General features: G+C 47.6%; 1 protein-coding gene across 5 annotated transcripts in view; it reads right to left on the reverse strand.

Moving 5' to 3' along the window:
- Positions 1-24,347, reverse strand: part of MYO9B (myosin IXB) — an 88,134-nt gene that overhangs the window by 25,429 nt on the left and 38,358 nt on the right. For 3 of the 5 annotated variants that reach the window (XM_036241971.1, XM_036241970.1, XM_036241968.1), the window contains exons 3-14: positions 21,186-21,280; positions 15,757-15,819; positions 15,194-15,293; positions 14,836-14,936; positions 12,986-13,115; positions 11,956-12,045; positions 9,354-9,470; positions 8,892-9,026; positions 6,665-6,786; positions 3,427-3,568; positions 2,970-3,174; positions 2,365-2,446 (exon numbers count right to left, since the gene is read on the reverse strand). In XM_036241971.1, the coding sequence (XP_036097864.1) occupies positions 2,365-2,446; positions 2,970-3,174; positions 3,427-3,568; positions 6,665-6,786; positions 8,892-9,026; positions 9,354-9,470; positions 11,956-12,045; positions 12,986-13,115; positions 14,836-14,936; positions 15,194-15,293; positions 15,757-15,819; positions 21,186-21,280 (1,382 nt within the window). The remainder of the gene's footprint in view (positions 1-2,364; positions 2,447-2,969; positions 3,175-3,426; positions 3,569-6,664; positions 6,787-8,891; positions 9,027-9,353; positions 9,471-11,955; positions 12,046-12,985; positions 13,116-14,835; positions 14,937-15,193; positions 15,294-15,756; positions 15,820-21,185; positions 21,281-24,347) is intronic. The other 2 variants (XM_036241972.1, XM_036241969.1) reach the window with 1 other exon arrangement.

Genomic DNA, 24,347 nt, shown 5'->3' on the forward strand with positions numbered 1-24,347 from the left:
CACACCGATGTTTCTCTTTCTCCCTTTCCCTTTCATCATCTCTAAAAATCAATGGAAAAAATGTCCTCAGGTGAGGATTAAAAAAACCCCCAAACCAAACCAAAACCAAAAACCATGCAGCTGGGGGAGCCTGTTCACCGCTGCCTCTCCCTCTAGCACCAAGGAGGGGATGAGGATGGTTCAACCAGAAGCGGCCCCACCCCAAAGAGGCTCTTCCTCCTGTGGGGGAGCTGGGGCTACTTCGGGCCCAATGTCTACTGCAACATGGTTTCTTGTATCATTGAAAAAGGCCTCAGCCCTGGCCAGTTTGGCTCAGCAGTTGGCGCGTCGGCCTATGGTCCAGAGAGACCCAGGTTCAGTTCCTGCTAAGGGCATGTACTTTGGTTGCAGTTTGTCCCCAGCCCTGGTTGGCTCATATGGGTGGCAGCAACTCGATGTGTCCCTTTCACATCAATGTTTCTCTCTCTCTCCCTCCCACTCTATCTGAACAAAAAATGGAAAAATGTCCTTGGGAGAGGATTGAAAAAAAAAGAAAAGAAAAAGAAAGAGGCCTCATATTGAAGAGCCTATGGAATCTGTGAAAAGCATCAAGGGAAGGCTGAGAATAGACGGGGGTTTCTCTGAGGGAAGCATATTAGTTTTTCCTGATGATTCCGTGGCCACATACGAGCCTCCTTGTTGCCTTCAAAAAAGGCCTTAGGAAGAATAAATTGAAATTCACCCAGGGGTTCTCAACCAGGGTGATGTTATCCCTTGTGTCCTCCCCACTAGAGTACATTTGGTTGTCACAAGTGGGGTAAGTGTGTGGGGGGCATTACTGGCATCTGGTGGGTGGAAACCAGGAGTGCCACTCAAGTCTCTATAGTGCACATAATGGCCCCCACTCCAGAGAGTGACCAGCACAGAGAAGAGGGTGGGAAACTCTGGCTGAAGGAGATATTTACCCTAAAGAGTTCAATCTTATCAGCTGTGTTCCGTTCAATGACTGTGGGTTCAGGTTCAGGTCTGACAGTATGTTCTAGGCCCAAACTCTGGCACTGGTGTATGACAAAGACAACTTAGAGGCAAAAACTGAGCGCTTTGAAAAAAGGTATTTGTGAAGGCTGTCTAGATGATAAATGTCTTTGATAGAACTTCAGAAGTGAGGTAGCACTGACTGTAGAATGATGATGGGAGGTTTTTTCTTTGAGAAAGAGGAAGGGAGAGGGAGAGAGAGAAATAGAATCATCGATGGAGAGAAACTTGCCTTCTGCACACCCCACACCAGGGATCGAGGCATGTGCCTTGACCAGAAATTGAACCAGTGACCTCTTGGTGCATGGGACAGTGCTCATTCCACTGAGCCACACTGGCCGGGCATGTTTTGTTTTTGTTTTAAATTTCTTATTCCAGTTATTTCAAATGCATGTTTAAGCTCTAGGCAGTTGGCCTAGAAGGACTCCCGACCGGCAGCCCCTATATGTTCCATGCACCATGCCTGGCTGAATAGCCTCACTTACCTCTGTTCCCTCGCCCTCCAGGGAGGCACGGAGGGCAAAGACAACAGAGTGGTCACATTCACTTCCACACCCTGAGCAGTCAGTGCAGTGGCCAGGGCTCTGGACAAGGCCTGTTGCTTCCACCTGCAGCTTCTAACTTGAATAAATATGGTGAGAGTGCCCCCTGCAGGTCCCAGAGCCCAGTGGCTCACTGATCCCCTCCTGACTCTGGACACTGCACTGAGAGCCGAGGGACCAGCTCCTCTGTTGTGCCTCCCTGGTCTTGGGTTCGAAGGCCCTCGCTCTACTTACTTCTTGCTTTCATAGAAAGCAAAGATGTCCTCAAAAGCGTTAATATCGAACTCCTCAAAGCCGTCAACTGAGAAATCTAGTATTGAGCAGCTGAAAGGGAGAATCTGTATAAACTAAATGTGCTCCAGGGGTGGGACCCACAGCCCAGGGGCCAGGCCCTGGGGAGACTAGACAAGGAGGAATTGGTGTTTGTGACCCTGAATGAAGTACCTTAGCAGATCTGCTTTTGGGACACCATGGCCAGGCTGAGGGAGGAAGTGTTTTTAAATCAAGCCTGTTTCTCGGTGGACCAATGACTCCTCAGCCCCACCCATCAACTGCCATAACCCAATCATTAAAAGGATCCTTTGTAAACTGAGCCACCCCAAATCTTCCTAAAGCAGATGACACGCTAAGTGAGGCCTGGGTCCAAAAAACTGGCAGCTAGGTGCTGTTTGCTTCTGGGTTTTTTTGGTTCAGGCAGTTGCTGGGTAAGGTCAACCCCAGCGGGTTGAGGGTGTCAGATTGCTGGCACTGTTTTGAAGAGCGCTGCTGCCTGCCAGCATCGGTTGGGACAAATCAAGGTCTTGCTCACCGGTACAGCTTTTCCGAGGGGGTGATGGTTCCTCTCTGTAGCTCCCCCAGGTCACTTCGGGTGCCAGGGCTTCCCAGACCTGCTGGGGACACAGATAAGATGGACCTGGGGACATGGGGTTGCCTAGAGCTCCATGGCCTTTGTCTTTTCTAGGGGGCTACATTTCTTCCTTGAACCAAAACAGCCTGATACTCAGATGTGGGCTGAGTAGGGGACTGTGCAGTGTCTGATCTCCAAACAGCAACAACCATGTATTCCTACTTCTCATAAAGCCCTTAATCTTTTGGTCCTCCTTTTAATCAACAACATTCGTAAAACAGAGCCCCATGTCTGTTGTATGGAGTCCAGTGGCCCTAATGAAGCCACTTAACAATTCTGGGCCCCAGGTTGTCACAGAAAAAATGGGGATATGCCTTCCTGCCTTGTGAAGGCGATGATGTTAAATTATACACTTGGTAGAGTTTCTGTTTGGATGACGAAAGAGCTCTTGAACAAGGTGATGACTGCATTAACATTGTGAATGTCCTAAATGCTACTGAAAGGTGCACTTCAAAATGGACTCTGAGTATCTCCCTCTTGAAGGTAACACGGAACTCCCCTCTTACCTGCAGCCTTCTCAGCCCTCTCGGCCCGCAGGCGTCCGGCCTCCCGGAGCACGGCCATGGCCCGGATGGCGGCCCGGAGCATGGCCCAGCGGAACACTGCCACTGGGTCCATGCCGATGAGCTCCCGCACGTAGGAGCTATCACTGCCCCGCAGAAGTGCCACGATGTCTGGCCGCATGTAGTCCATGTTCTTCTCCCGGAAGTCCTGGTGGGGAAAGAGGCAGGCCGTCACTCATTGGTGCTAGGACGGGAAGGGCTGGTGAGGGGTTTGGGTCCATTGTAACAAAGAGTGGTTTCTGCTCGTGGAGTTGGAGATTCAGGGTCAGGGATTCAGGGCTGGGTATAGCACCCTGGTACCTTGCCCAGCACAACTGACCTAAAGCAGATGGACTAAGCAAGCACCAGACAGAAGGGGTCTCCAAGTCTCCCATTCCCACCTTTTGGTCCTGACTCATACCTTAATCTGATATTTCACCTTCCCTGCGAAGTGCTGAATGATGAATGCTGGCTCCATGATGGGGGTGCCAAGGAAGTACCTGTTGTCCTCGTGCTGCTGTTTGAACTTGGCCAGCAGAGTCTGGCTTGTGGCATGGGGGAAGCTGGGAAGAAGATTTAAAATTGTTAGCTGCAAGAACAGAGGCCGATCAACCGCTCTGCATGGTAGGGTGCAGGTCCTCTAGCATCAAGGTGGGAGCAGGGGGGTAGGCAGGTGGTGCATGGGCTGCTCTGGGTGTTGACGCTAAGAGCCAGGAATCTGCTGCCTGGTACGAAGGGGCTAAGGGCAAAAGGATGCACTCAGGGCTGTGGAGTGATCTCAGAGCAGGACAGAGTGGTAAGACTGGGACTTGGACCTACCATGGGCAGCTCCTAGGAATGATCCCAGGACAGGGTGACTCTGGCCTCAGATCCATCTGTACCTGGATGCTGTGTCTTAGAAGGGGTCTTGCCTGGGCTCCCATTAGAGGGAGGGGAGCAGGGGCAGAATAAGGCATCTATTGTACCTGGCTATTTCTGCCTCCCAGGAAAGATATGCCATAGCCAACTTTGGCATGCCCTGCCTGTGCCCACCCAGCATTACTGCAAACACAGCAGAACAATATGCCTCTGAATCCCCATGCCCACAGCTTAATGGGTGGGGAAGTGGGGAGGGTGTCAAAGGGGAAGATCTATGGCTATGAAGCACATAATTTCCAGGGCTGGGGAAAGAGCATGGAAAGTGGGGGACCTGCTCATGTAGTCATCTAGATAAATACTTTAATGCGTTCTTTTAGAAAATCCAAATCAATGTATTAAAAAAATCCTTGATAAACAAAAATGGGTAGATTTATTTTTGTTAACCCTCACCCAAGGATATTTTCCCATTGATTTTTAGAGAGAGTAGAAGGGAAGGATGGAGGGAGAGAGAGAGAAACATCGATGTGAGAGAGACACATTGATTAGTTGCCTCCCACATGCTCCCTGACCAGGGCTGGGGATTGAACCTGCAACCCAGGTATGTGTCCTTGACCAGGAATGAACCGGAGAACCTTCAGTGCACAGGTCGACACTCTAACCACTGAACCACACTGGCTAGGGCAAAAATGGGGCAGATTTTAAACAAAGATCTGACCCTGCTGGGCCTGGATTTGCCTCCCAGCCTCCCCACATGCAGGTCTGGGAGTTTCCTAGGAGTGATGATTTAGCTAGCCCTTCTAGCACCATGCCCTTTCTCTTATCTGTAGGTTCTCTCTTTGGATTCCAGTATGAATGAACCTGTCTCTCCCCATCCTGGATGGGGACTTGGTGTGACGCAGGAGGTGAGCCTAATTGTTCCCCCATAAAAGCCTCAGCAGCACACAAGGGCCCAATAAAGTGGTGTTAATAAAAAGATGTGTCCTGCCCTGGCCAGTTTGGTTCAGCAGTTAGAGCATTGGCCTGTGGTCTGGAGAGACCGGGTTCAGTTCCCGCTAAGGGCAAGTGCCTCGGTTGCAGTTTGTCCCTGGCCCTGGTTGGGTCGTGTGGGTGGCGACCACTTGATATGTCCCTTTCACGTTGATGTTTCTCTTTCTCTCCCTCTCACTCTATCTGAACAAAATATCAAAAAAATGTCCTCGGGTGAGGATTAATGAAAAAAAAAAGATGTGTCCTAATACCTAGAAGCTATGAATGTCACCTTATTTGGAAATAGGGTCTTAGTAAATGCACTCAATGCACTCAAGTTAAAATGACATCCTGAGGATGGGCACTAATCCAGTATGACTATGGTCTTTTTAAGAAGAAAGACGAGCCCTGGCCATTTTTCTCAGTGGTTAGAGCATCAGCCTGTGGACCAAAGAGTCGCGGGTTTAATTCTGGTCAAGGGCATGGACCTCGATTGCAGTTTGGTCTTGGGCGCTGGTTGCGGTTGTGTAGGAAGCAAACAGTCGATGTCTCTCTCTCTCCCCCTCCCACTCTACTGATAAATGAAAAAAAAAAATCTTTGGGTGAGGATGAAAAAAATAAAGGAGAAACAAGCCCTGGCCAGTGTTGCACAGTGGTTAGAACATTGGCCCGAGCACTGAAGGGTCACGTGTTCAATTCCCAGTGAAGGGCACATACCTGTGTTGCAGGTTTGATTCTGGGCCCTGGTCAGGGCTCGTGCGGAAGGCAACCAATCAATGTGTCTTTCTCACATCAATGTCTCTCTCTCTCTCTCTAAAAATCAATGAAAAAAATATCTTTGGGTGAGGATTAACAATAACAAAAAAGAGAAGCCCTGGCTGGTTTGGCTTAGCGGTTAGAGTGTTGGCCTGTGGGCCAAAAAGTTGGGGGTTCGATTCTGGTCAAGGGCATGTACCTAAGTTGTGGTTTGTCCCTGGCCCTGGTTGGGGTTGTGCGGGAGGCGACCAATTGATGTGTCCCTTTCACATCGATGTTTCTCTCTCTCTCTCCCTCCCTCCACTCAATCTGAAGATAAATCGAAAAATATCCTTGGGTGAGGATTAAAAAAAAAAAGAGGAGATGAGACACTGACAGACAGAAGAAGTGATGGTGATGTAACCACAGAGGCAGAGACTGGGGCAATGCAGCCAAGAGCTAAGTATATCTGGGGCTGCTAGGAGCTGGAAAGAGGCAGGAAGGATTTGCTCCTAGAGCCTTCAGAGGGAGCAGGGCCCTGCCAACACCTTGATATCAGCCCACTGATACTGATTTTGGACTCTGGCTTCCAGAGCCATGAGAGAAAATTTGTTTAAAGCCACCTGTTTGTAGTCATTTACCATAGCAGCGGTAGGAAACTTAATTCAGTAAGTGAATTTTAGTGACTGTGATTTCAGTAACTGCAGCTGGGTGACTAAGCATGAGCCACCTTATAAATATCCCTTCCAGCCTTCACTGCATCCTGTGGACAAGGGGTACCAGGCTCCGAAGAGAGTAGGCATCTGGGCCCGATTCTACAAGGATGCACCAATCCCATTCCCAGTTTCTAGACTCAGGTCCCACAATTTTTTCCCATGAAATCCTGAGCGGGAGTGTCTCAGAGTTCAGTATTGCACGTGTTAATATTTCCATGGTGAATGGTACATGCATTTTACAAATGTGAAATCAAGATTTGTGGCCAAATGAGTCTGAGAAACTCAGAAGTTCTTGGGATGTTTGGGTTTGGGATAAGGCTCTGGGGGCTGTGAAACTGGACTGAGTGCCCGGTTTTGTGGACACACCAGGACATGGGCACTCACTTGCTCTCTTCATCTAGCAGATAGAAGAGGCCAGTGGGCTTCTTGCTGATCAGATGGATACAGCCGACATTGTCTGTGTAGTCAATGTTGTGCCACGAGATCCCTTCACTCTGGTACTCTTCCTGCAGGGTTTGGGTGGGGTATCCAATAAGTTAATTATTTCATGGCTTTGTTAATATTTACATAGCATGTGTTACATATAAACATTTTATACATATTTATGTATGCATGCACATACCTATATACAGATGTGTAACAGAATACCTACTATTATATCAATAGAAGTGCATTAATAACTATGTAAGATTACACAAATTAATAATTATTAACAACATGAACAGAATGCACATGCTCAAACTTCTATCACAGCAAGATGCTTACATTCACACTTAAAGTCACCTAAGAGTCAACAAACCTTCTCTGTAAAGAGCCAGACTGTACATATGTTTGGCTGTATCAGTTAGATGGTGTCTGTCACAATTACTTAGTTTTGCTGCTGTAGCTTGAAAGTAGCCAGGGATATGTAAATAAATGGGCATGTTCATGTGCCAATAAAGCTTTATTTATAAAAACAGGCAGTGGGGCTGGATTTGATCCCTGGGGCCCTGCTCTATAATTGCAATGTCTATAATAGCCATATAATGTAAGTGACTTTCATAACTTCATATTTACTTATAGTCACATGGGTCGATGCTCAACCACTGAGCCATACCGGCCAGGCATTATAGTCACATTTTAAAATGTAAAAAGAGCCCTGGCCGGTTTGGCTCAGCGGTTGGAGCGTCGGCCTGCGGTACAGAGAGACCCAGGTTCGGTTCCCGCTAAGGGCACGTACTTTGGTTGCAGTTTGTCCCCGGCCCTGGTTGGTCGTGCGGGTGGCAGCCACTCGATGTGTCCCTTCACGTCGATGTTTCTCTCTCTCTCTCTCCCTTCCTCTCTCTCCCTCCCACTCTATCTGAACAAAAAATGGAAAAATATCCTCGGGTGAGGATTAAAAAAATAAAAAATAAAAAAATAAAATGTAAAAAGAAATAGGTGAAGATAACTTTAATAATATACTTAATTTAACCTTATATATCCAAATCTTTACAATTCACTGTGTGTTTTGCTCTTCCCGCACAACTCAATTTGAACTGACAGCCAGAAAGCATAACACAGTGGAACCTTGATCCTCAAACTTAATTCATTCTGAAAGATTGTTAGAAAACTGAAATATTTTTTCCCATTAGAAAAAATGTAAATCGCCCAGCCGGTGTGGCTTTATGATTGAGCATCGACCCATGCACCAAGAGGTTGCCGGTCCAACTCCTGGTCAGGGCACATGCCTAGGTTGTGGGCCAAATCCCCAGTGCAGGGTATGCAGGCGGTGGCCAATCAATGTTATCTCTCATCAATGTCTCTATCTCTTCCCCTCTCCCTTCCTCTCTCTCTAAAAATCAATACAGAAAAAAAAATACGTAAATAGAATTAATCCGTTTCAGACCCCCAAAATGATTCTGTTTTAACCTTTCTTATATGTAGTACCTGTCTAATGTACTGTTTAATCTATAAACACTTTAAAAACAAAAAGCACATGAGATGTAAATGAAAATTTAACAAAAAGGAAATGATATGTACAGTAAAAAATGAAAATTTAATAATAATAATACTAAGCATCAACAAAAGCAAAAAAACATAATGTTTCCCGAGGTGTTAACAGCGGTAAACTGATTCATACTTGAGCATTCTCTCCTTTGTTTGTCGCCTGACAGATGCGTGACATGAAAGGGCTGTCGAGTTGGGAAGCGAATTGTTTGAAAAGATGTTCAAAAACCAAGGTTTGACTGTAGCAAAATCAGCCAAATAATCATATAATCCCATCAATTTTCCCCCCTGTCAGAATCGTCAATGTGAAAGGTAATATATGGGTAAAAATGGCTATTTAGTATTGAAAAAATACATAACATAGATTATCAATATTGTTGACCTTACAAGGCAACTCCGTTTCTTTCCCATTAAAGGACTTTCATGCTTGAGCAGAGAGAACGTGCAAAATTGACTTGTGGCCAAAAATATCCCTGACGGTTTGCCTCATCCCGGGCTGGGTGGAATTTTCCCCGGACTTTCCCTTTTTGCAGAGAAAAATTCTGAGGTGGGTTTGATGACAAACCAGGCCCCTAGGGAGATCCCAGTTCTAGCTCATCCTGTCCTTCCTTGGGCTAGATGGGTGACAAGGGCACTTCCTTACCTGCTCCAGTTTGAAAATGTGCTGGTTGAAGTAATACTGGAGCTGCTCATTGGCATAGTTGATGCAGAACTGTTCAAAACTGTTCCTCTCGAAGTCCTCAAACCCAAAGATGTCGAGGACCCCAATGGACAAGCACTAGGGGAACAGAGAAAAGAGTTGTTACTGGTGGGTCTTCCCTTGGGAACATCAGTTCTGTCGTGTCACGAGGATCCTGTGCTTGGCTGAATGCTCTGCTATTGCTGCCTTGGAACCTGTAATATTTGAACAAGGAGCCTGTGTTTTCATTTTGCACTGGGCCCTGAGAACTGCATCCTGTCCTGTTCCCTGGGCTGGGAGGAAATGGCCTCTTGCCTGACACTGGCTAAAGCCACCTTGGCTCCCGACTTCACAGGCCATCCACCTGTGTGGCAGCAAGGGCACAGCCTCCCTCAGTTCATCTTGGGGTGGGGGTGGGACACTCACCGAGACAGACTCTTCCATGTCTTTCTTATTGAGAAGGGCATGGTTAATTCGCAGCACAATCCAGTCGAACAGAGCACTGTACAGAGACTTGGCCATGGAGTCACGGGCAGTGATGGCCTGCGGGCACAGAGGGGGCATCATATCTCAGCAAAGTGGGCCCCATGTGCACCACTCCAAGGTCTACACAGGGGGAAAGCTGAGGCAGTGACTTTAAACAGCCAATTTGGCCCAGCTGGCGTGGCTCAGTGGTTGATTGTCGGCCCATGCACTAAGAGGTCACCAGTTCGATTCCTGATCAGGGAACATGCCCGGGCTGTAGGCCTGATCCCCAGGGGGGGCATGCAGGAGGCAGCCAATTGATGTTCTCTCTCTCCTTTTTTTTTTGTAAAAAAAAAAGATGGGAGGATTTTTTATATTTATTTTTTTCCTTTACTGATTTTAGAAAGAGAAAGTGAGAGGGAGAGAGAGAGAGAAACATCGATGAGAGAAAACATCGATTGGCCGCCTCCTGCATGCCCCCCACTGGGGATTGGGCCCACAACCCAGGCATATGCCCTGACCGGGAATCGCACTGGTGACCTCTTGGTGCATGGTCGACGTTCAACCACTGAGTCACACCGACTGGACTCAATGCTCTCTCTCATCAATGTTTCTATCTCCCTCTCCCTCTCCATTCCTCTCTCTCTAAAAATCAATAAAGAAAAAAAAATTAAAAAATAAAATAAACAGCCAGTTCGCCCTAGCCAGTGTAGTTCAGTGGTTAGAGCTTTGGTTTATGCACCAAAGAATCTCAAGTTCGATTCCTGGTCAAGGGCACATACTTGGGTTTTAAGTCTGATCCCTGGCCCTGGTTGGGGTGGGTGCGGGAGGTAACCAATCGATGTGTCTCTCTCATAGTGATACTTTTCTCTTTCTCTTTCTCTTCCCCTCCCTCTCTCCCTTCCACGCTCTCTAAAAATCAATGGGAAAAGTATCCTTGGGTGAGTGTTAACAAAAAAAAAAAAATCCAGCTCTGGCCGGTTTGGCTCAGCGGTTGGAGCATCGACCTGCGGACCAGAGAGTCCTGGGTTTGGTTCCCGCTAAGGGCACGTATCTCGGTTGCGATTTGATCCTGGCCCCGGTTGGGGTTGGGGTTGTACAGGAGGCAACCACTCGATGTGTTGCTCTCACATCGATTTTTCTCTCTCTCTTCCCCTCTCTCTCCCTCCTGCTCTATCTGAAGCTAAATGCAAAAATGTCCTCCGGTGAGGATTAAAAAAAAAACAAACAAGAATACCCCCTCTCCCCAAATAACAACCCCAGCCAACTTATTCAACACTCCCCTTTATCACTTTACATGCCACCCTGTCAGCTCGGATACCTTGCACACCGAAGCATGATCTGAAAAGCCTTGACCCAGCAGCCTGTGGTCCAACTTTGTCATGTACCAACTCACTTCTCAGAGCTAATGGAGGCTGATGAGGTTGGAATGTAAGCTCAAGAAGGGCACTGGGCCTGCCAGCATGGGAAACCAGCAAGGAGGCCCAGCTGGGTTCAAAGCCAGGCCCCTTGCTGTTTTGAGAGAATCAGGGGCCAACATTGCAAAAGCAGTAATGACTTTATCAATTTATTTAAGGCCTTACAGAGGTCTAATTTACATACAAGAAATTCCTTAGTTTTATGTGCTCAGATATAAATTGTGACAGACATAATTGGCCACAATTAAAATCTAAAATACCCCTCTGGTTTTGCCTTTCCTGGGCAATGACGCCTCAAGAGATGCAGCCTGGCACCTTTCACATGCTGCATGCGGTGGGGAGGGGGTAGAGCAGCTCTGCTGCTGGGACATCAGGGGTCCTGCACATTGCAGGGTGCCTTCACCCCTGGGGACTCAGACTGTCCATGGTGCTCATGTGAGGTGCCCAAGCAGCTTCCACCACCAGCAAACCCCCCCCCCCCCATGAGCAAAAAATCCCCCCAGTGGCTAGGTGCTTTCCTGCTGTTGTCCAAGCTGTAAGCTGCAGTCACACTGCTCTTGAGATGTAAAAATGCAAGAAAAACACACAGTAAACATCAAGGGTGGGGCAAAGGCCAGAGAGATGCACCTTATCAATATTTAGGGACCCACATAATGGTTATAAAGGTCCAGCTCTACTTCTGAGATCAAGTTTTTCTGCAAAAGGCCAGACAACCAATATTCTTGGCTTTTCGGGCCAGATAGGATCTCTGTAGCTCTGTGCTGTAGCAGGAAAGCAGCATGTAAACAAATGAGCATAGCTGCATGCCAATAAAACTTTACAAAAGCAGGTAGTGGGCTGGATTTCGCTACAGGTCTCACTTGCTCTGCTAGTAAGAACCAGCATGCCCATGAAGCAGCCGGGGAACACAGAGACGAACACACGGGGCCCACGTTCTGACTTTTAGGCTTCAGTTTGCCGTCTAAGCTGGACTGTGTTAAGCCTAAGCTAATGTGAGAATCAGAGGCACCTTGTGTGGTGCACAAGGGTTCTTTTCTGTCACTTTGGGAGGAAAGAGATCATCTATGCTGGCTGTTTCCAAAGGACCTCCCCTCTCACTTGTGTTTTGGGGCCTGGTGCCCTTGCAAACCTAGGGCAGTACTCACCTCGCTGAGACTGTAGGGAAGAATAAGCTTGTCGTTGGCAGTCACTGTTTTTCTTTTGGTCAGAACCTCCACCAAGATTTCTCGCTTCACCTGTTTCAAGGTCAAGGAGGGAGATAAAGGAGGTGGGGATGAAGAACTTGTCCAGTGGGTTCTTGTGTCACTGAGACGAGGCCTGAAGCCTGAGGAAGACTGGAGCCCTCAGGGCTGCCAACACGTGATGTATACAGCATGTTTCAGAATGATCACACCCACAGGCTTGTTCTACATAGGTTGACAGCTCAGGGTGCATGGTTGACAGCCTGGGTGTCACTATGGGCCTCAGGCTTACATGCTGCCTGGTGACCTGCATTTATAGCTGTTCCAGCCTGTGTGCAGGGGACACTGAAGCCCTCATCGACTGCCAGGTCACCTATATAAGCCAGCAGCAGTCAAGAGTAGGAACAGGGAAAGCTGCCCCGATCCTCTAGCACGTGTTCACCCCCATGAACACAAGAGAAGCCAGGGCTCCTCCTTTAAGAAGAGCCATAGATGGAATTCACACTTAGAAAACAGAATGACCGAGGACAGGGATTCTCAGCCTCGGCACCACTGACATTTGAGGCTGCATCATTCCTTGCTCTAGGGTGGCCATCTATGCATTATATGATGTCAAGCAGCATCTATGGTCTTCACCTACTAGATGCCAGTAGCCCCGAAAGTTGTGACAACCAAAAATGCTTCTAGACATTGCCCCTGGGGTTGAGAACCAGAGGACAAGGGGATGGCAGGTCTAATGAAGAAAATGACCTTGTTGATTAAACTATGATTTTAAAGAGCCTTTCGCATGAGGAGCTGAGGTGGGAGGTGTCCCTGTCCAGGAGGAAGTCCCTCAGCAATGAGGAAGGGACTTTGCAGAAATGGTGGCGAGGAAGCAGGCGCAGGCCTTGGTTTACAGAAGCATAGCCAATGCAGGAAGTTCTGGGTTCTCCGATGCCATAGGCTCTGAGCTGGCCCAACACGTCCCACAGTGGCCAAGAACAGGGACTAGTACCTTCAGAAGCTGTGACAGTGTGTCCAGCACCTCAGGGGGCCCGACCTCCAGGCCTTCGTCTCGGCCCGTGGCTCTCTTCTTGTATGTGACATTGCCCAGATACAGGATGGCCGAGAGGACAGAAAAAATCCTGGGAGAGAAAGGAGGCTTGATTGGGGTGGTTTCCACAGTTGGGAGATAGAAGCTTCCAGCCATTGGGCTGAATTTGAAACTGTTGTCCTGACCACCCATTAACTTGATGTCCATGAAATCATCATATGTAGTTGTGTCTGGCCTGTCACTGAAAAACTGTGATGTGAGGGCGTGATGCATGTTACTGCACATGGTCTTGGTTCATTCATTCTCAATGCTACAGACCAGCATAGCTCAGCCTGGGCACTGCTGGCACCTGGGGCCAGATTATTTTTTGCTGGGGGTAGGGGGTGTCCTGGGCACTGTGTGATGTTGAGCGACATCCCCCACAAATGCAGTGTGACAACCAAAAATGTCTTCAGACAAGGCTCCTCTGGCAACAGAACCGGCCTCTCCAGTGACAACAGTCACTGTGTATGGAGTAGTCCAGGAGTTGGAGAAACCTTGGGCCTGTTTTCATATGGTCCTTGAGCTAAGTTTTTAGTTTGGTTTTTAAATGGTTGTTAAAAAGCAAAATGCAACCCAGAGAACATGTAACAGAAACCATCCAGCTCATAAAGATGAAAATATTTACTGTCTGGCCCTCTCCAGAAAGTTTGCTGACCCTTGCATGGATAGACTGACATTTATTTACTGAATCTCCTATTGGTGGGCATTTGGGGGGGCAGTTTCCAGACTGGAGCTGTTACAAAGGAGGCTGTTGTGTGCATCTGTGTGCATGTCTCTGGGTGAGCAAATGTATGTTTCGTTGTGTACACAAATCTGTAGTAGAAAATAGCCAAATGGTTTTCCAAAGTGTGAGGGTGTTGCTGCTGGATATATTGGCAGGTGTGTAGACTGACCTGTGTAGTTTTCAAAAATTAAAAACATTTTTAATGGTGTAAAATACACATCATATAAAAGCTACCATCTTAATCATTTTTAAAAAAAATCTTCACCTGTGGATATTTTTCCATTTAACTTCAGATAGAGTAGGAGGGGGGGAGAGAGAGAGAGAGAGAGAGAGAGAGAGAGAGAGAGAGAGCGCGCGCGCCACATTGATGTGAGAAAGACACATCTATTGGTTGCCTCCCACATAACGCCGATCAGGGCTGTGGACTGAACCGCAACCAAGGCTGTGGACTGAACCGCAACCAAGGTATGTGCCCTTGACTAAAATTGAACCCGAGTCCTTGGTTCTTGGACAGACACTCTGAGCCAAATGGGCCGGGGCCATCGTAACCATTTTTAAGTGTACTGTTCCATAGTGTTAAGTGTGTTAACGCTGTTGGGAAAAGTCCCTATAGTTTTATTTATTTACTTTTTATTTTTTATCCTCATCCGAAGACATTTTTGCATTTATCTTCAGATAGAGTGGGAGGAGGGCAGGGAGGAAGAGAGAGAGAGAGAAACATTGATGTGAGAGAGACACATCGACTGGTTGCCACCCACATGACCCCAACCAGGGCCGGGGACAACTGCAACCGAGGTATGTGCCCTTAGCGGGAACCGAACCCAGGACTCTCTGGTCCATGGGTCAATGCTCTAACTGCTGAGCCAAACTGGCCAGGGCAAGTCCCTGTGGTTTTAATTGGCATTTCCAAATGACTAATGATAAGAGTCCCTTTCCATGTGCTTGTCATTGGGCTATCTTCCTTAGTGCAGCTCCTAATGGGGCGTCAGTCAGATCTGAAAGTGCCCATGGAGGAGATGGCAGAACAGCTGGTCAGCCCACTTACTGTTTCTTGGTAGCGGGGAGGAAGCCCACCATCTCCATGGCCTGCTTGAGTCTTTCGAAGTCATGCTTTAGGTCTTCTCCATCTTCGATCTTCAAGTTATGCTAAAAAACAGTCAGCGACACTGGGTATTTTTGGGTCAGAGAGGGTGACGTGTGGGAATGATTTTGGCTGGAACTGATGGGGCAGGGCCCAGGACATGAGGAATGAATGGACTCCTTTATGCTGCCTCCTCTGGGCCTCCTTGGAGCCAGTTTGGGGGCCAGAGAGGGCCAAGGCAGACGGCCTCTGACCTCTTGGCAGAGCATAAACAGCCCACGGGGAACAGAGGCGGTGTTTGTGGCTAGAGCTTGGTGTTTACCTGGTTGAGGTAGAAATAATCTTCAGGCTGTTTGAGCTGAAATTCTTGTCGCTCTTCCTCGCTGACGCCAAGTAACAAATAATAAAACACATGGTAGTTTCTGCAGGTCAAAATTAGGGAAAAACAGTCATTTTTGGAGGCCAAGCAACAGTTACTCTTCAAACCACTACTAATATTGCTTTGGAGACCACACTAGGGAAGAAAAAGCATCTCAATTTTTTACCAATTTAAGAAAATAAGTTGATTCTTAGTATGTCTTTAAAAAGCTCCCAAAACATGAGCTTCTACAGTGAGATTTCTTGAGGGTGGGTGGGGGATGGGTAGGTATAGGTCCTTCACTGGTTGTTCAGAGATGCCTCTAATCTAACCACATGGGTAAAAGCCCCAGAGAGGCACAAAAAGTGACTTTGGAGGTATGAGCACAGAACTTGGGGCCACACAGCAGGTCTTGCTCCCTGGGAAGTTGTGCCATGGTCTCCTGGGAGAGTCCCTGATCTCAGGATGTCTGCTTCTCTCCTCTGTAGGGAAGGCAGATGCAGATGCTCATGGAGGAGATTTCCTACCTCTCATCCTTCTCCTGAGAGACCAGGCGAGACTTTTCAAGCAGGTATTTTTCAACAACAGCTCTGTCATTAAAGGGAAAAAAAGAGTAAAACACTCCATTTAATATTGTTTCCTTAAAGAACTAGAGTAATTTGTTGCCCATGATAAAACCAGCTAAGCATTAACTTCCTTAAACACAAAACATATACGGGTTTATAGATATAATCACCATAAATATAAAATAATCACCCTGAATGCTGTAAATGCCATCACCCTAAATGTCACAAATATACTCACCCATAAATACCACCCAAAATGTCGTAAATACAATCAACCTAAATATCCCAAATATAGTTACCATAAGGTTGCCGTGCCCTATGACTACCATCTATAAAAATAAAAAATATGGGCTGGCTACTTCCGCTCCCCAGACCAGATGTATAGGAGCCCAGTGGCATCACGTGGGACCTCTCTTTGAGGAGGCAGGAACTGGAGTGATTGCACCCATGTCATCCTGAATGTTATAGGAAGGTCACTCCCTGCTCCCATAATCTCCCCAGCAATTAAATGTTTCTCCAATTGATAATCTAAATAAGATGATAACAAATTTTTCTATTCTTTTTACTTTATTGAATAAACTGTACATAAAGTATACAATGTGATAAGTTTTGACTGGGTCCTTTTATAACCCATATCTTATTTTTATTTATTTATTTATTTATTTATTTATCCTCACCCGAGGACATTTTTCCATTTTTTTGTTCAGATGGAGTGGGAGGGAGAGAGAAGCAGAAAGAGAGAGAGAAACATCAATGTGAAAGGAACACATCAAGTGGCTGCCTCCTACACGACCCAACCAGGGTCGGGGACAAACTGCAACCGAGGTATGTGCCCTTAGCGGGAACCAAACAAGGGTCTCTCTAGATCACAGGCCGACGCTCTAACTGCAGAGCCAAACCGGCCAGGACTATTTATTTATTTTTAATCTTTGCCCAAGGATATATGTTATTGATTTTTCTTTTTTTTAAGAGAAAGGAGGGGAAGAGAGCTCAAGAAAGAAACATCAATGTGAAAGAAACATTGATCAAGGTCTCCTGTACGTGCCTGCAACTTAGGTATATGCCCTGACCAGGAATCGAACCTCCAACCTTTTGGTGCATGGGTCGATGCTCCAGCCAACTGAGCCACCAGGCTAAGCCCATATCAATTTTTAAACAGCTTTACTAAGATTTACTGATGTACAATAAACGTAAAGTGTGTGATTTGATGAGCTGTGATACATGCAAACACCCATGAACCCCACCACGATAGTGAACACATACAACACCTGGAAAAGTTTCCTTGGCTCCTGTATTATTCCTCCCCCACCCCCCACCCCCAAGCAGCCACTGATCAGCCCCACTTTAGACTAGTTTGGATTTTCTAGAATTTTAAAGAAATAGAAATATTCAACATGTATACTGTGTCCGACTTCTTTTCACTCAGCCCAGTGATTCTGAGGTTGAGCCACATTGTGTATGTGTCAGAACTTCATTCCTTCTTATGGCTGAATAATATTCTATACATGTGGACATAACACATTTTGTTTATCCATTCATCAGTTGATGGACATCTGATGGACATGGAGCAGGAACCAGGCCCTTCTGTAGCCACACTATCAACACTGATAGTGATGGCAAATGTTCCAGGCACTGTTTCACAGGATTTAACACCCTGAATCCTCCCAACCCTCTGAGGTGGGCACTATGCTTCCTGTTAACAAATGAGGTACTAAAATTGGAGAGGCCACACACTGCTGGGGACCCCACAGAGGGTGGCCCACCAGGGACCTGAGCCTGGCATGGGCCCTGCTCCCTTCACACCCACTGGAGCCAGAGGGGCCTATCTCTCATGGGACCCACTATCACCAAGTATGGGAGCTGGGAGGGTGTGCAGGCCAACATCATCTGAGCCCACCCTATTTTACAGGAGAGGCAGCTGTGCTGAGGGGTGAAAGGGTCAGGCCCCGGTCCATGACTTGCTGGATGCAGCCTGCCTGTCTCTCCAGGATGGAGTCGTGTGTCTGCAGCCTTGTACAGGACACACGCATGCACAAGTGGGTTTCCAAGGGTTTGGCCTGTGTTTTCCCTTCTTTCAAACCCTCGTTTTCTTCTATTTCTGCCCCTGGCTAATTAGCAGTAGTTTGTTTTTTCTGGCAATGAAGGCTGCATCTGGTTCTAGAATCAAGACGAGTATTGGAATTTCAGCCTGTGGCTGATTTTCTGGGCTGTCAGCATATGGAGGAGAATGGCAACCTCTCACCAACATGGAGCTGTGATTTCACTGACAACAGCCTCTTTCCTTTTCTGATCATCTTGGAGGTCCAGGCCCCTAGGGCAGTAAGTAGGGGGCGAGGGATCCCCCAGCACTGAGCCCTTGAACCCACAGGAAGGCTAGGTCTTACAAATTGGAGAACTGAGGGAAGGTGTGGACTGTCCCTGACCCTTGGCCTCAGCAGGAAATGGTATCAAGAAGTATCACCTGCCCCAAAGCAGAATAGGATCTGGGACTGATCCTTGAGAGCTGGCTGCAGCTGCTCCTTGAACAGGAAGTGCATCTCCCTCCTTGGTGTGTGGGCAGGCCGTGGCTGTGGGCCAAGAGAGGACTTCCTTTCCTGAATTCAAGGCCACAAATATGACTCTCAAAAGCTAGTCTATGAAATCTAGCTACTAAGGGCCACTGGCCCTAAGCATGATGGATACCGGCAGTGGCTGGATTATTTGGCTGATGGCCAACCCTTGCTGGTATACTGTCCAATGGTGGCCTCTAGAAGATATGTGTATACACTTAGACCCTGTGTCTGGAATCTTATTTAGAAATTGTCTTTGTATAATCAACTGAACTATCTCAAGATAAGATTATCCAGGATTATCTACATAGGTACTAAATTCAATGACAAACGTCCTAAAAGATAGAAGAGGAGACACAGAGGGGAAGGCTGAGTGAAAATGCAGGCACAAGCCAAGGACGCCTGGGGACACCAGAAGCTGGAAGAGGCAGAAAGGATCTTCTCCTAGAGCAGTGGTTCTCAACCTTCCTAATGCTGTGACCCTTTAATACAGCTCCTCATGTTGTGGTGACCCCCACCATAAAATTATTTTTGTTGCTACTTCATAACTGTAATTTTGCTACTGTTATGAATTGCCATCGGAAATATGTGTTTTCTGATGGTCTTAGGCGACCCTTGTGAAACGGTCGTTCGACCCCAAAAAGGGTCACACCCTACAGGTTGAGAACCACTGTCCTAGAGTCTATGGAGGCAAGGCCCTGCCAACACCTTGATTTCAGACTTCTGGCCTCCGGAACCACGAGAGAAGAAATTCCTGTTGGTTTAAGCCACTGGGTTTGTGGTACTTTGTTACAGCAACCACGGGACACCAAATGGAGCTGATGTGAAGAAGGAGAGAGCTGGGGGGAGAAGGGAAGCAGTACACACTGGGAGCAAAGGCTCTGGCGTCTGGCCTGAGGCCTAGGAGACCCAGGAAGACATGAGGCAGCTTCTAGGCATTTATGCTCCCCCAGGAGAGCTCCTGGAGCTGCAGAATTAGTACATTTCTGTTGTCTGCTCAGATACTCTGGGCATATGTGGAAGGAAAAATTTTTAAGTAAGGAGTGAGGGTCTTTGTGGAGAAAAGGCAAGGACTGGGGGACAAGTGGGTGGCTCCAGGAGTCTCTGATTAATCAGGGGATATACCCTGTGGGTGAGTGGTGGTGCCCATGGAGGTGCCAACCTGGAGTCCAGCAGTGCTTGGGGAGGAAACTGTGGATGGCCTGAGAGGGGAGCTGAGAATCACCAGCTTCCGAGCACCACCGAGGACTGAGGAACTCAAGTAGACCATTTATTGAGTGTCTCTCATCCACACCACTGCCTGTCAGAGCTTGGACAGCAGGAAAAAGGAAAGAAGCCAGAGGCTGACGGATTAGCAAATAAAAATTCCTATTCACATTTTGAATACGAACTGATGATTAGAATAATCACCAGTCAGGTTTAGATGAACAGGAGAACCTAGATAGTTTGGAATCACAACCTAGTCTCCATCACATTCAAGGACCTCTCTCCTGAAATGCTGGCGCCTTCTTTTGGCCTCCAGAAGCCTGTTGCTCTAATATCCCAGGCTTCTTGCCCTGCTCAGAGCATCACCTGAAACCTTTACAAATTGCATTCACCACAGACTGTGATGTGGAGGATTCCAGGCAATGAATCGTGCTGAAATGCCTTTTTTCTTTTACTTTGAAATAGTTTTATTGGTCATAAAACCTTTGCATGTAAAAACAACCCCAAAACACTACACAGTATTAAATCGTAATTAGATTTTTCTAACAATTGAAACTACACAGAATATACATTTTTAAAGAAAAAAATCCTGCCCGGCTGGTGTGGATCAGTGGTTGAGCATCGGCCCATGTACCAAGAGGTCTCCAGTTTGATTCCTGGTAAGGGCACATGCCCAGGTTGTGGGCCCGATCCCCTGTGGGAGGCATGTAGGAGACAGCCAACTGATGTTCTCTCTCATCAATATTTCTTTCCCTCCCTCGCCCTTCCTCTATCTCTAATCAATAAAGAAAAAAAATTATACCTATTTAAAAAAGAAAAAGAAAAAATCCTACAGAACTGAATTCGGAAATGATGCTATACCTTAAAAACTATAATAAAATATATCATTCCCTATTACATTAATTCACTGCACAAAGCTGCCATAGTTTCATAGATATAAACAGTGCCCAGGCTACAAATAAACACGATTTCATTGTTACATTTAGTTAAAGTAACTGTGTCTCGACCTAAGAAACTCATATTTCTGGCATAAAATGTTTGTTTGTTTTAACTTCCACCAGGCAACCAACTTCACAATTCCGTTACCATCCATCCACCCACCCACCATCCATCCATCCATCCATTCTTCCATTCAGCCATCTGTCTGTCTGTCTATATCCATGCATCCATCCATCCACCCCGTCCCTGGACTACCACCTTACCTTGCTACCCAGGATCATATATCCTTCCGGCTAAAGAGACACATTTGGCAAGTACCACAGTTGACATCAACTCCTCCTGTGGCATCCCAGATCGACCAAATTAGAAGCCCCCTCAATACCAGGAAACAGGTTGGTCTGTCTTGGCAAACCCCACCATACTATCACCTCCAGCTCATTATATTTAACTCCATTGGTGTCCAAACCCACACTTAATGACCTAGGAAAGGCAGAGTCAATTACTAAGGTGCCACTCCTCCCCCTTCTACACTTCCCACCTTGACCCAGTGCTCAGATCTTCACATCAAGGACTTATAATCCCACTGGCTTCCTTGTACAATTCACAAATGTAGCTCTTGGGCTGGTTGACCCCTGCAGGATGCCCAGGTTCCCAGATTAAGGCTGGAGTGCACAGTGCAGGTGGCTGCCAACTCACCCTCTCACGATGCCACTTTCCAGGTAGTTGACCTGGATGAATTTTCCAAATCGGCTGGAATTGTTGTTGTGGGCTGTTTTGGCATTCCCAAAAGCCTGCGAGGAAAACAAAAGTTTTCACATGGTGAAGATGAAATTACTACAAGCCTCAGCTTGGAGCCTCAGAGCTTCCTCTGGGCATTGTGGACACCTGCGTGTTAGAAGTCACTCAGCGGCCCAGGTGACAGCTGGAGAACACAAAGGTGTGTAGTCCAGGCGTGCTCCAGTGTACTCATTCTTTATCTCTATGTTCGGGTTATGGGAGGGGCTCAAGTTTTAAGTGTTGGACATTAAAAATGCCAATCACTGGAATTCTTTCCCAGTCATAATTGTTCTTATAGCATACACGGGCCCGTGGGCCAAATCCAGTCTGCTGCATGTGTTTGTACTGCCTACAAGCCAAGAGTGGTTTTTACATTTGTAAATGGCTTTTTAAAAAAAACAACAACAAAGAGTAGTCTTTCCTGACACATGAAAATTCTATTCACGTCTCAGTGTCCATAAATGAGGTTTTCCTGGCATAGTCAGGCCTGTTCATTAATGGATTGTCCATGGCTGCTTCTGAGCTGTGAAGGCTGAGTGGCTGAGATAGAGACCATCTGGCCTGCATTGCCAAAAATATTTATTATCTGGCTCCTTCCAGAAGGAATTTGCCAGGCCCTGGGATGATATGAGCTCTGGACTTCAGGAGGGCACCAGACTAGAGTGAGGGAGCAGATGTGGGGACAGGTTCCACCTGGAGGGATCCTGCAATTCTGTGAGGTGACAAGCAGGTTGCAGCAAATTATTCTTTTTTTAATTGGGATAAAATTGATGTAGCATAAAACTAACCATTTTAAAGTGAAGAATTCAGTGGCATTTAGTACATACAGAATGTTGTATAACCATCACCTCTACCTATTTCCAGAACATTTCCATCACTCCAAATGGAGACCCTGTCCGCATTAGGAGTCACTCCCCATTCCTTCTCCCCCTAGGCCCTGGCAACCACTAATCTGCTTTCTGTCTCTATGGATTTGCCAGTTCTGGACACTTCACATCAGTGGGGGCATACACTATGTGATCTTTTGTGTCTGGTTGCTTTCATTCAGTATGTTTTTGGAGTTCACCCACGTTGTGGCATTAATCAGGGCTGCATTCCCAATATGAAGAGGAAAGTATGCACAGTGCATGGGCCTGTAATCTGGTGGGGTCCTCCCACCCAGATTACAAGTGTGAACACTGTGTGTCCCCTGCCCAGGTTCCCAGATTGCCCCCCTCCCATATGGTACCCACTGCCCCTGAGGGGTGAACAGACAGGGAGAGGGTATGATGCATAGGGCAGAGAAAATTTCAGGGAGAGGGAAGCTGGCAGAAGTGGGGGTGGTGGGGCTGGGGAAGGGGTGACAGAGATGGATAATGCCCCAAGGTCAAATGGAAGCTTGGTGGCAAGAAGAAGGGTGTCAGGCTGACAATATTCCTGTTTGAGGAGACTAAGCTGTGTAGGAAGGCTGACTGTGGGCAAGGGCAGCAGGGAGAAGGTGGCAAGGCCACTGCTAAGGTCTGCTGGTGGGATAGGGTGGTCAAGGGCAGGGTGAGGAGAGGCAGCCAGGCTTGCAGGGAAGTCAGGCTCACAGGACAGTCAGGAACAGAGAGACCTGCTGATACAGAGAGGAGACTAGATTTTCTTGAAGGCCTAATTCCGCAGGGATGGATGCAGATGGATCACTGATCATAGGCCCTGATGGGGGAGCCTGAAGGCAGAAATCCCATAGAAAAGCAACCGTGGGCCCTGGCCAGTTTGGCTCAGCAGTTAGAGCATTGGCCCTCAGACCAAAGGGTCACAGGTTTGATTTCTGGTCCCAGTCAGGGTCGTGACGGTGGCAGCCAATTGATGCCTCTCTCTCACATTGATGTTACTCTTTCTCTCTCCCCTTCCCTCCCTTCCACTCTAAAAAAATAAAAATAATAATGGAATAATACCCTCAGGTGAGGATTAACAAATAAACAATAAAAGCATCTGTGGGAAGGCCCAGGACACTGCCTTGGAGAATGGCTCCATTCAGCAGAGCTTGAGAGCAGGATTAAAGCCCATCCTGGGCCCATGTGCAAGTCATGCTTCTGGCTGATGGGGTCACAGGATGAGTGATTTCCTGCCCCACTGCATCAGGGGCTCCAGACCTGGAGAACAGACATCCCTGTAAACCTGAACCAATAGCCAAGTCTTCAAGTAGAAGTGATAATGAAAAGGAGGCCCCAGAGAGGTGACCTGGCCTCATACTACAAAGGGGGGTACTCAGGGTGGGGACATCAGGTGCTTTGTGGGGTCTCCACGTGGCCTTGCAGAAGTGCACCCAGCCTGAGATGACAGCAGCCACAGAACCCAACCCTCCTCTTCTTACAAATGCTTCCTCAGGACTCATCACCTTCCAGGTTCGAAAAAGTCTGGTGGGACTAAACACTGGGTTTTGTCACCAGGTCCTGACACATATGACCAAGTTGTTGGCCAGGGCTGTGCATCAGCCCTGGGTCTGCCTTTCTCTCCCAAGTGTCTGGAACCCAGCGCAGAGATCTTAGCCTGGGCACTGTAGGATGTTGAGCAGTGTCCCAGGTCTCTACCTGCCAGATTATCAGTGGATGTGGGACAACCAAAAGTGTCCCCAGAGATGGCTGAATCACCCAGGCTGAGCAACACTGTTATATACAGATGGGGGCCAGGCAGTGTGAGCCTTGCTGGACTCTTCCTCCTGTTATGAGGGCCCCCATATACACTGTAGGTACAGAGGGCCCCTGTGGGAAGAAAACTGTCTTTCTGGGTTTAATCTCCAGTTTCCCCTAAGTTCAGCCTTAGAACTGTGTTTGTTGTTTGGGGCAAAGCCCGTGGGCCCTCAAGGTACTGCTCCTGGAAATGCAGACAGTGGAGCCATATTCCATTCCACGCTTACCAGAGCCTGTGGGTGGGGTCTGAGCTGAGAACAGGTCTGCTCTGTGCTAAAACCAACTCCCGTGGATGAGACTGCAAAGCCCTGCCTGTCCTAACTACAAGCAGATGGCGAAGCGATGCCCAGCCCCATGTGGGCTCCCTCCTGGAGCAACAGGCCTCTGTGCCGGGATCCTGGCAGCACCCAGGTCCACAGCGTGCTAC

The sequence above is a fragment of the Molossus molossus genome, unplaced genomic scaffold (assembly GCF_014108415.1).
Source record: "Molossus molossus isolate mMolMol1 unplaced genomic scaffold, mMolMol1.p scaffold_m16_p_4, whole genome shotgun sequence".
NCBI classification, from domain to species: Eukaryota; Metazoa; Chordata; class Mammalia; order Chiroptera; family Molossidae; genus Molossus; species Molossus molossus.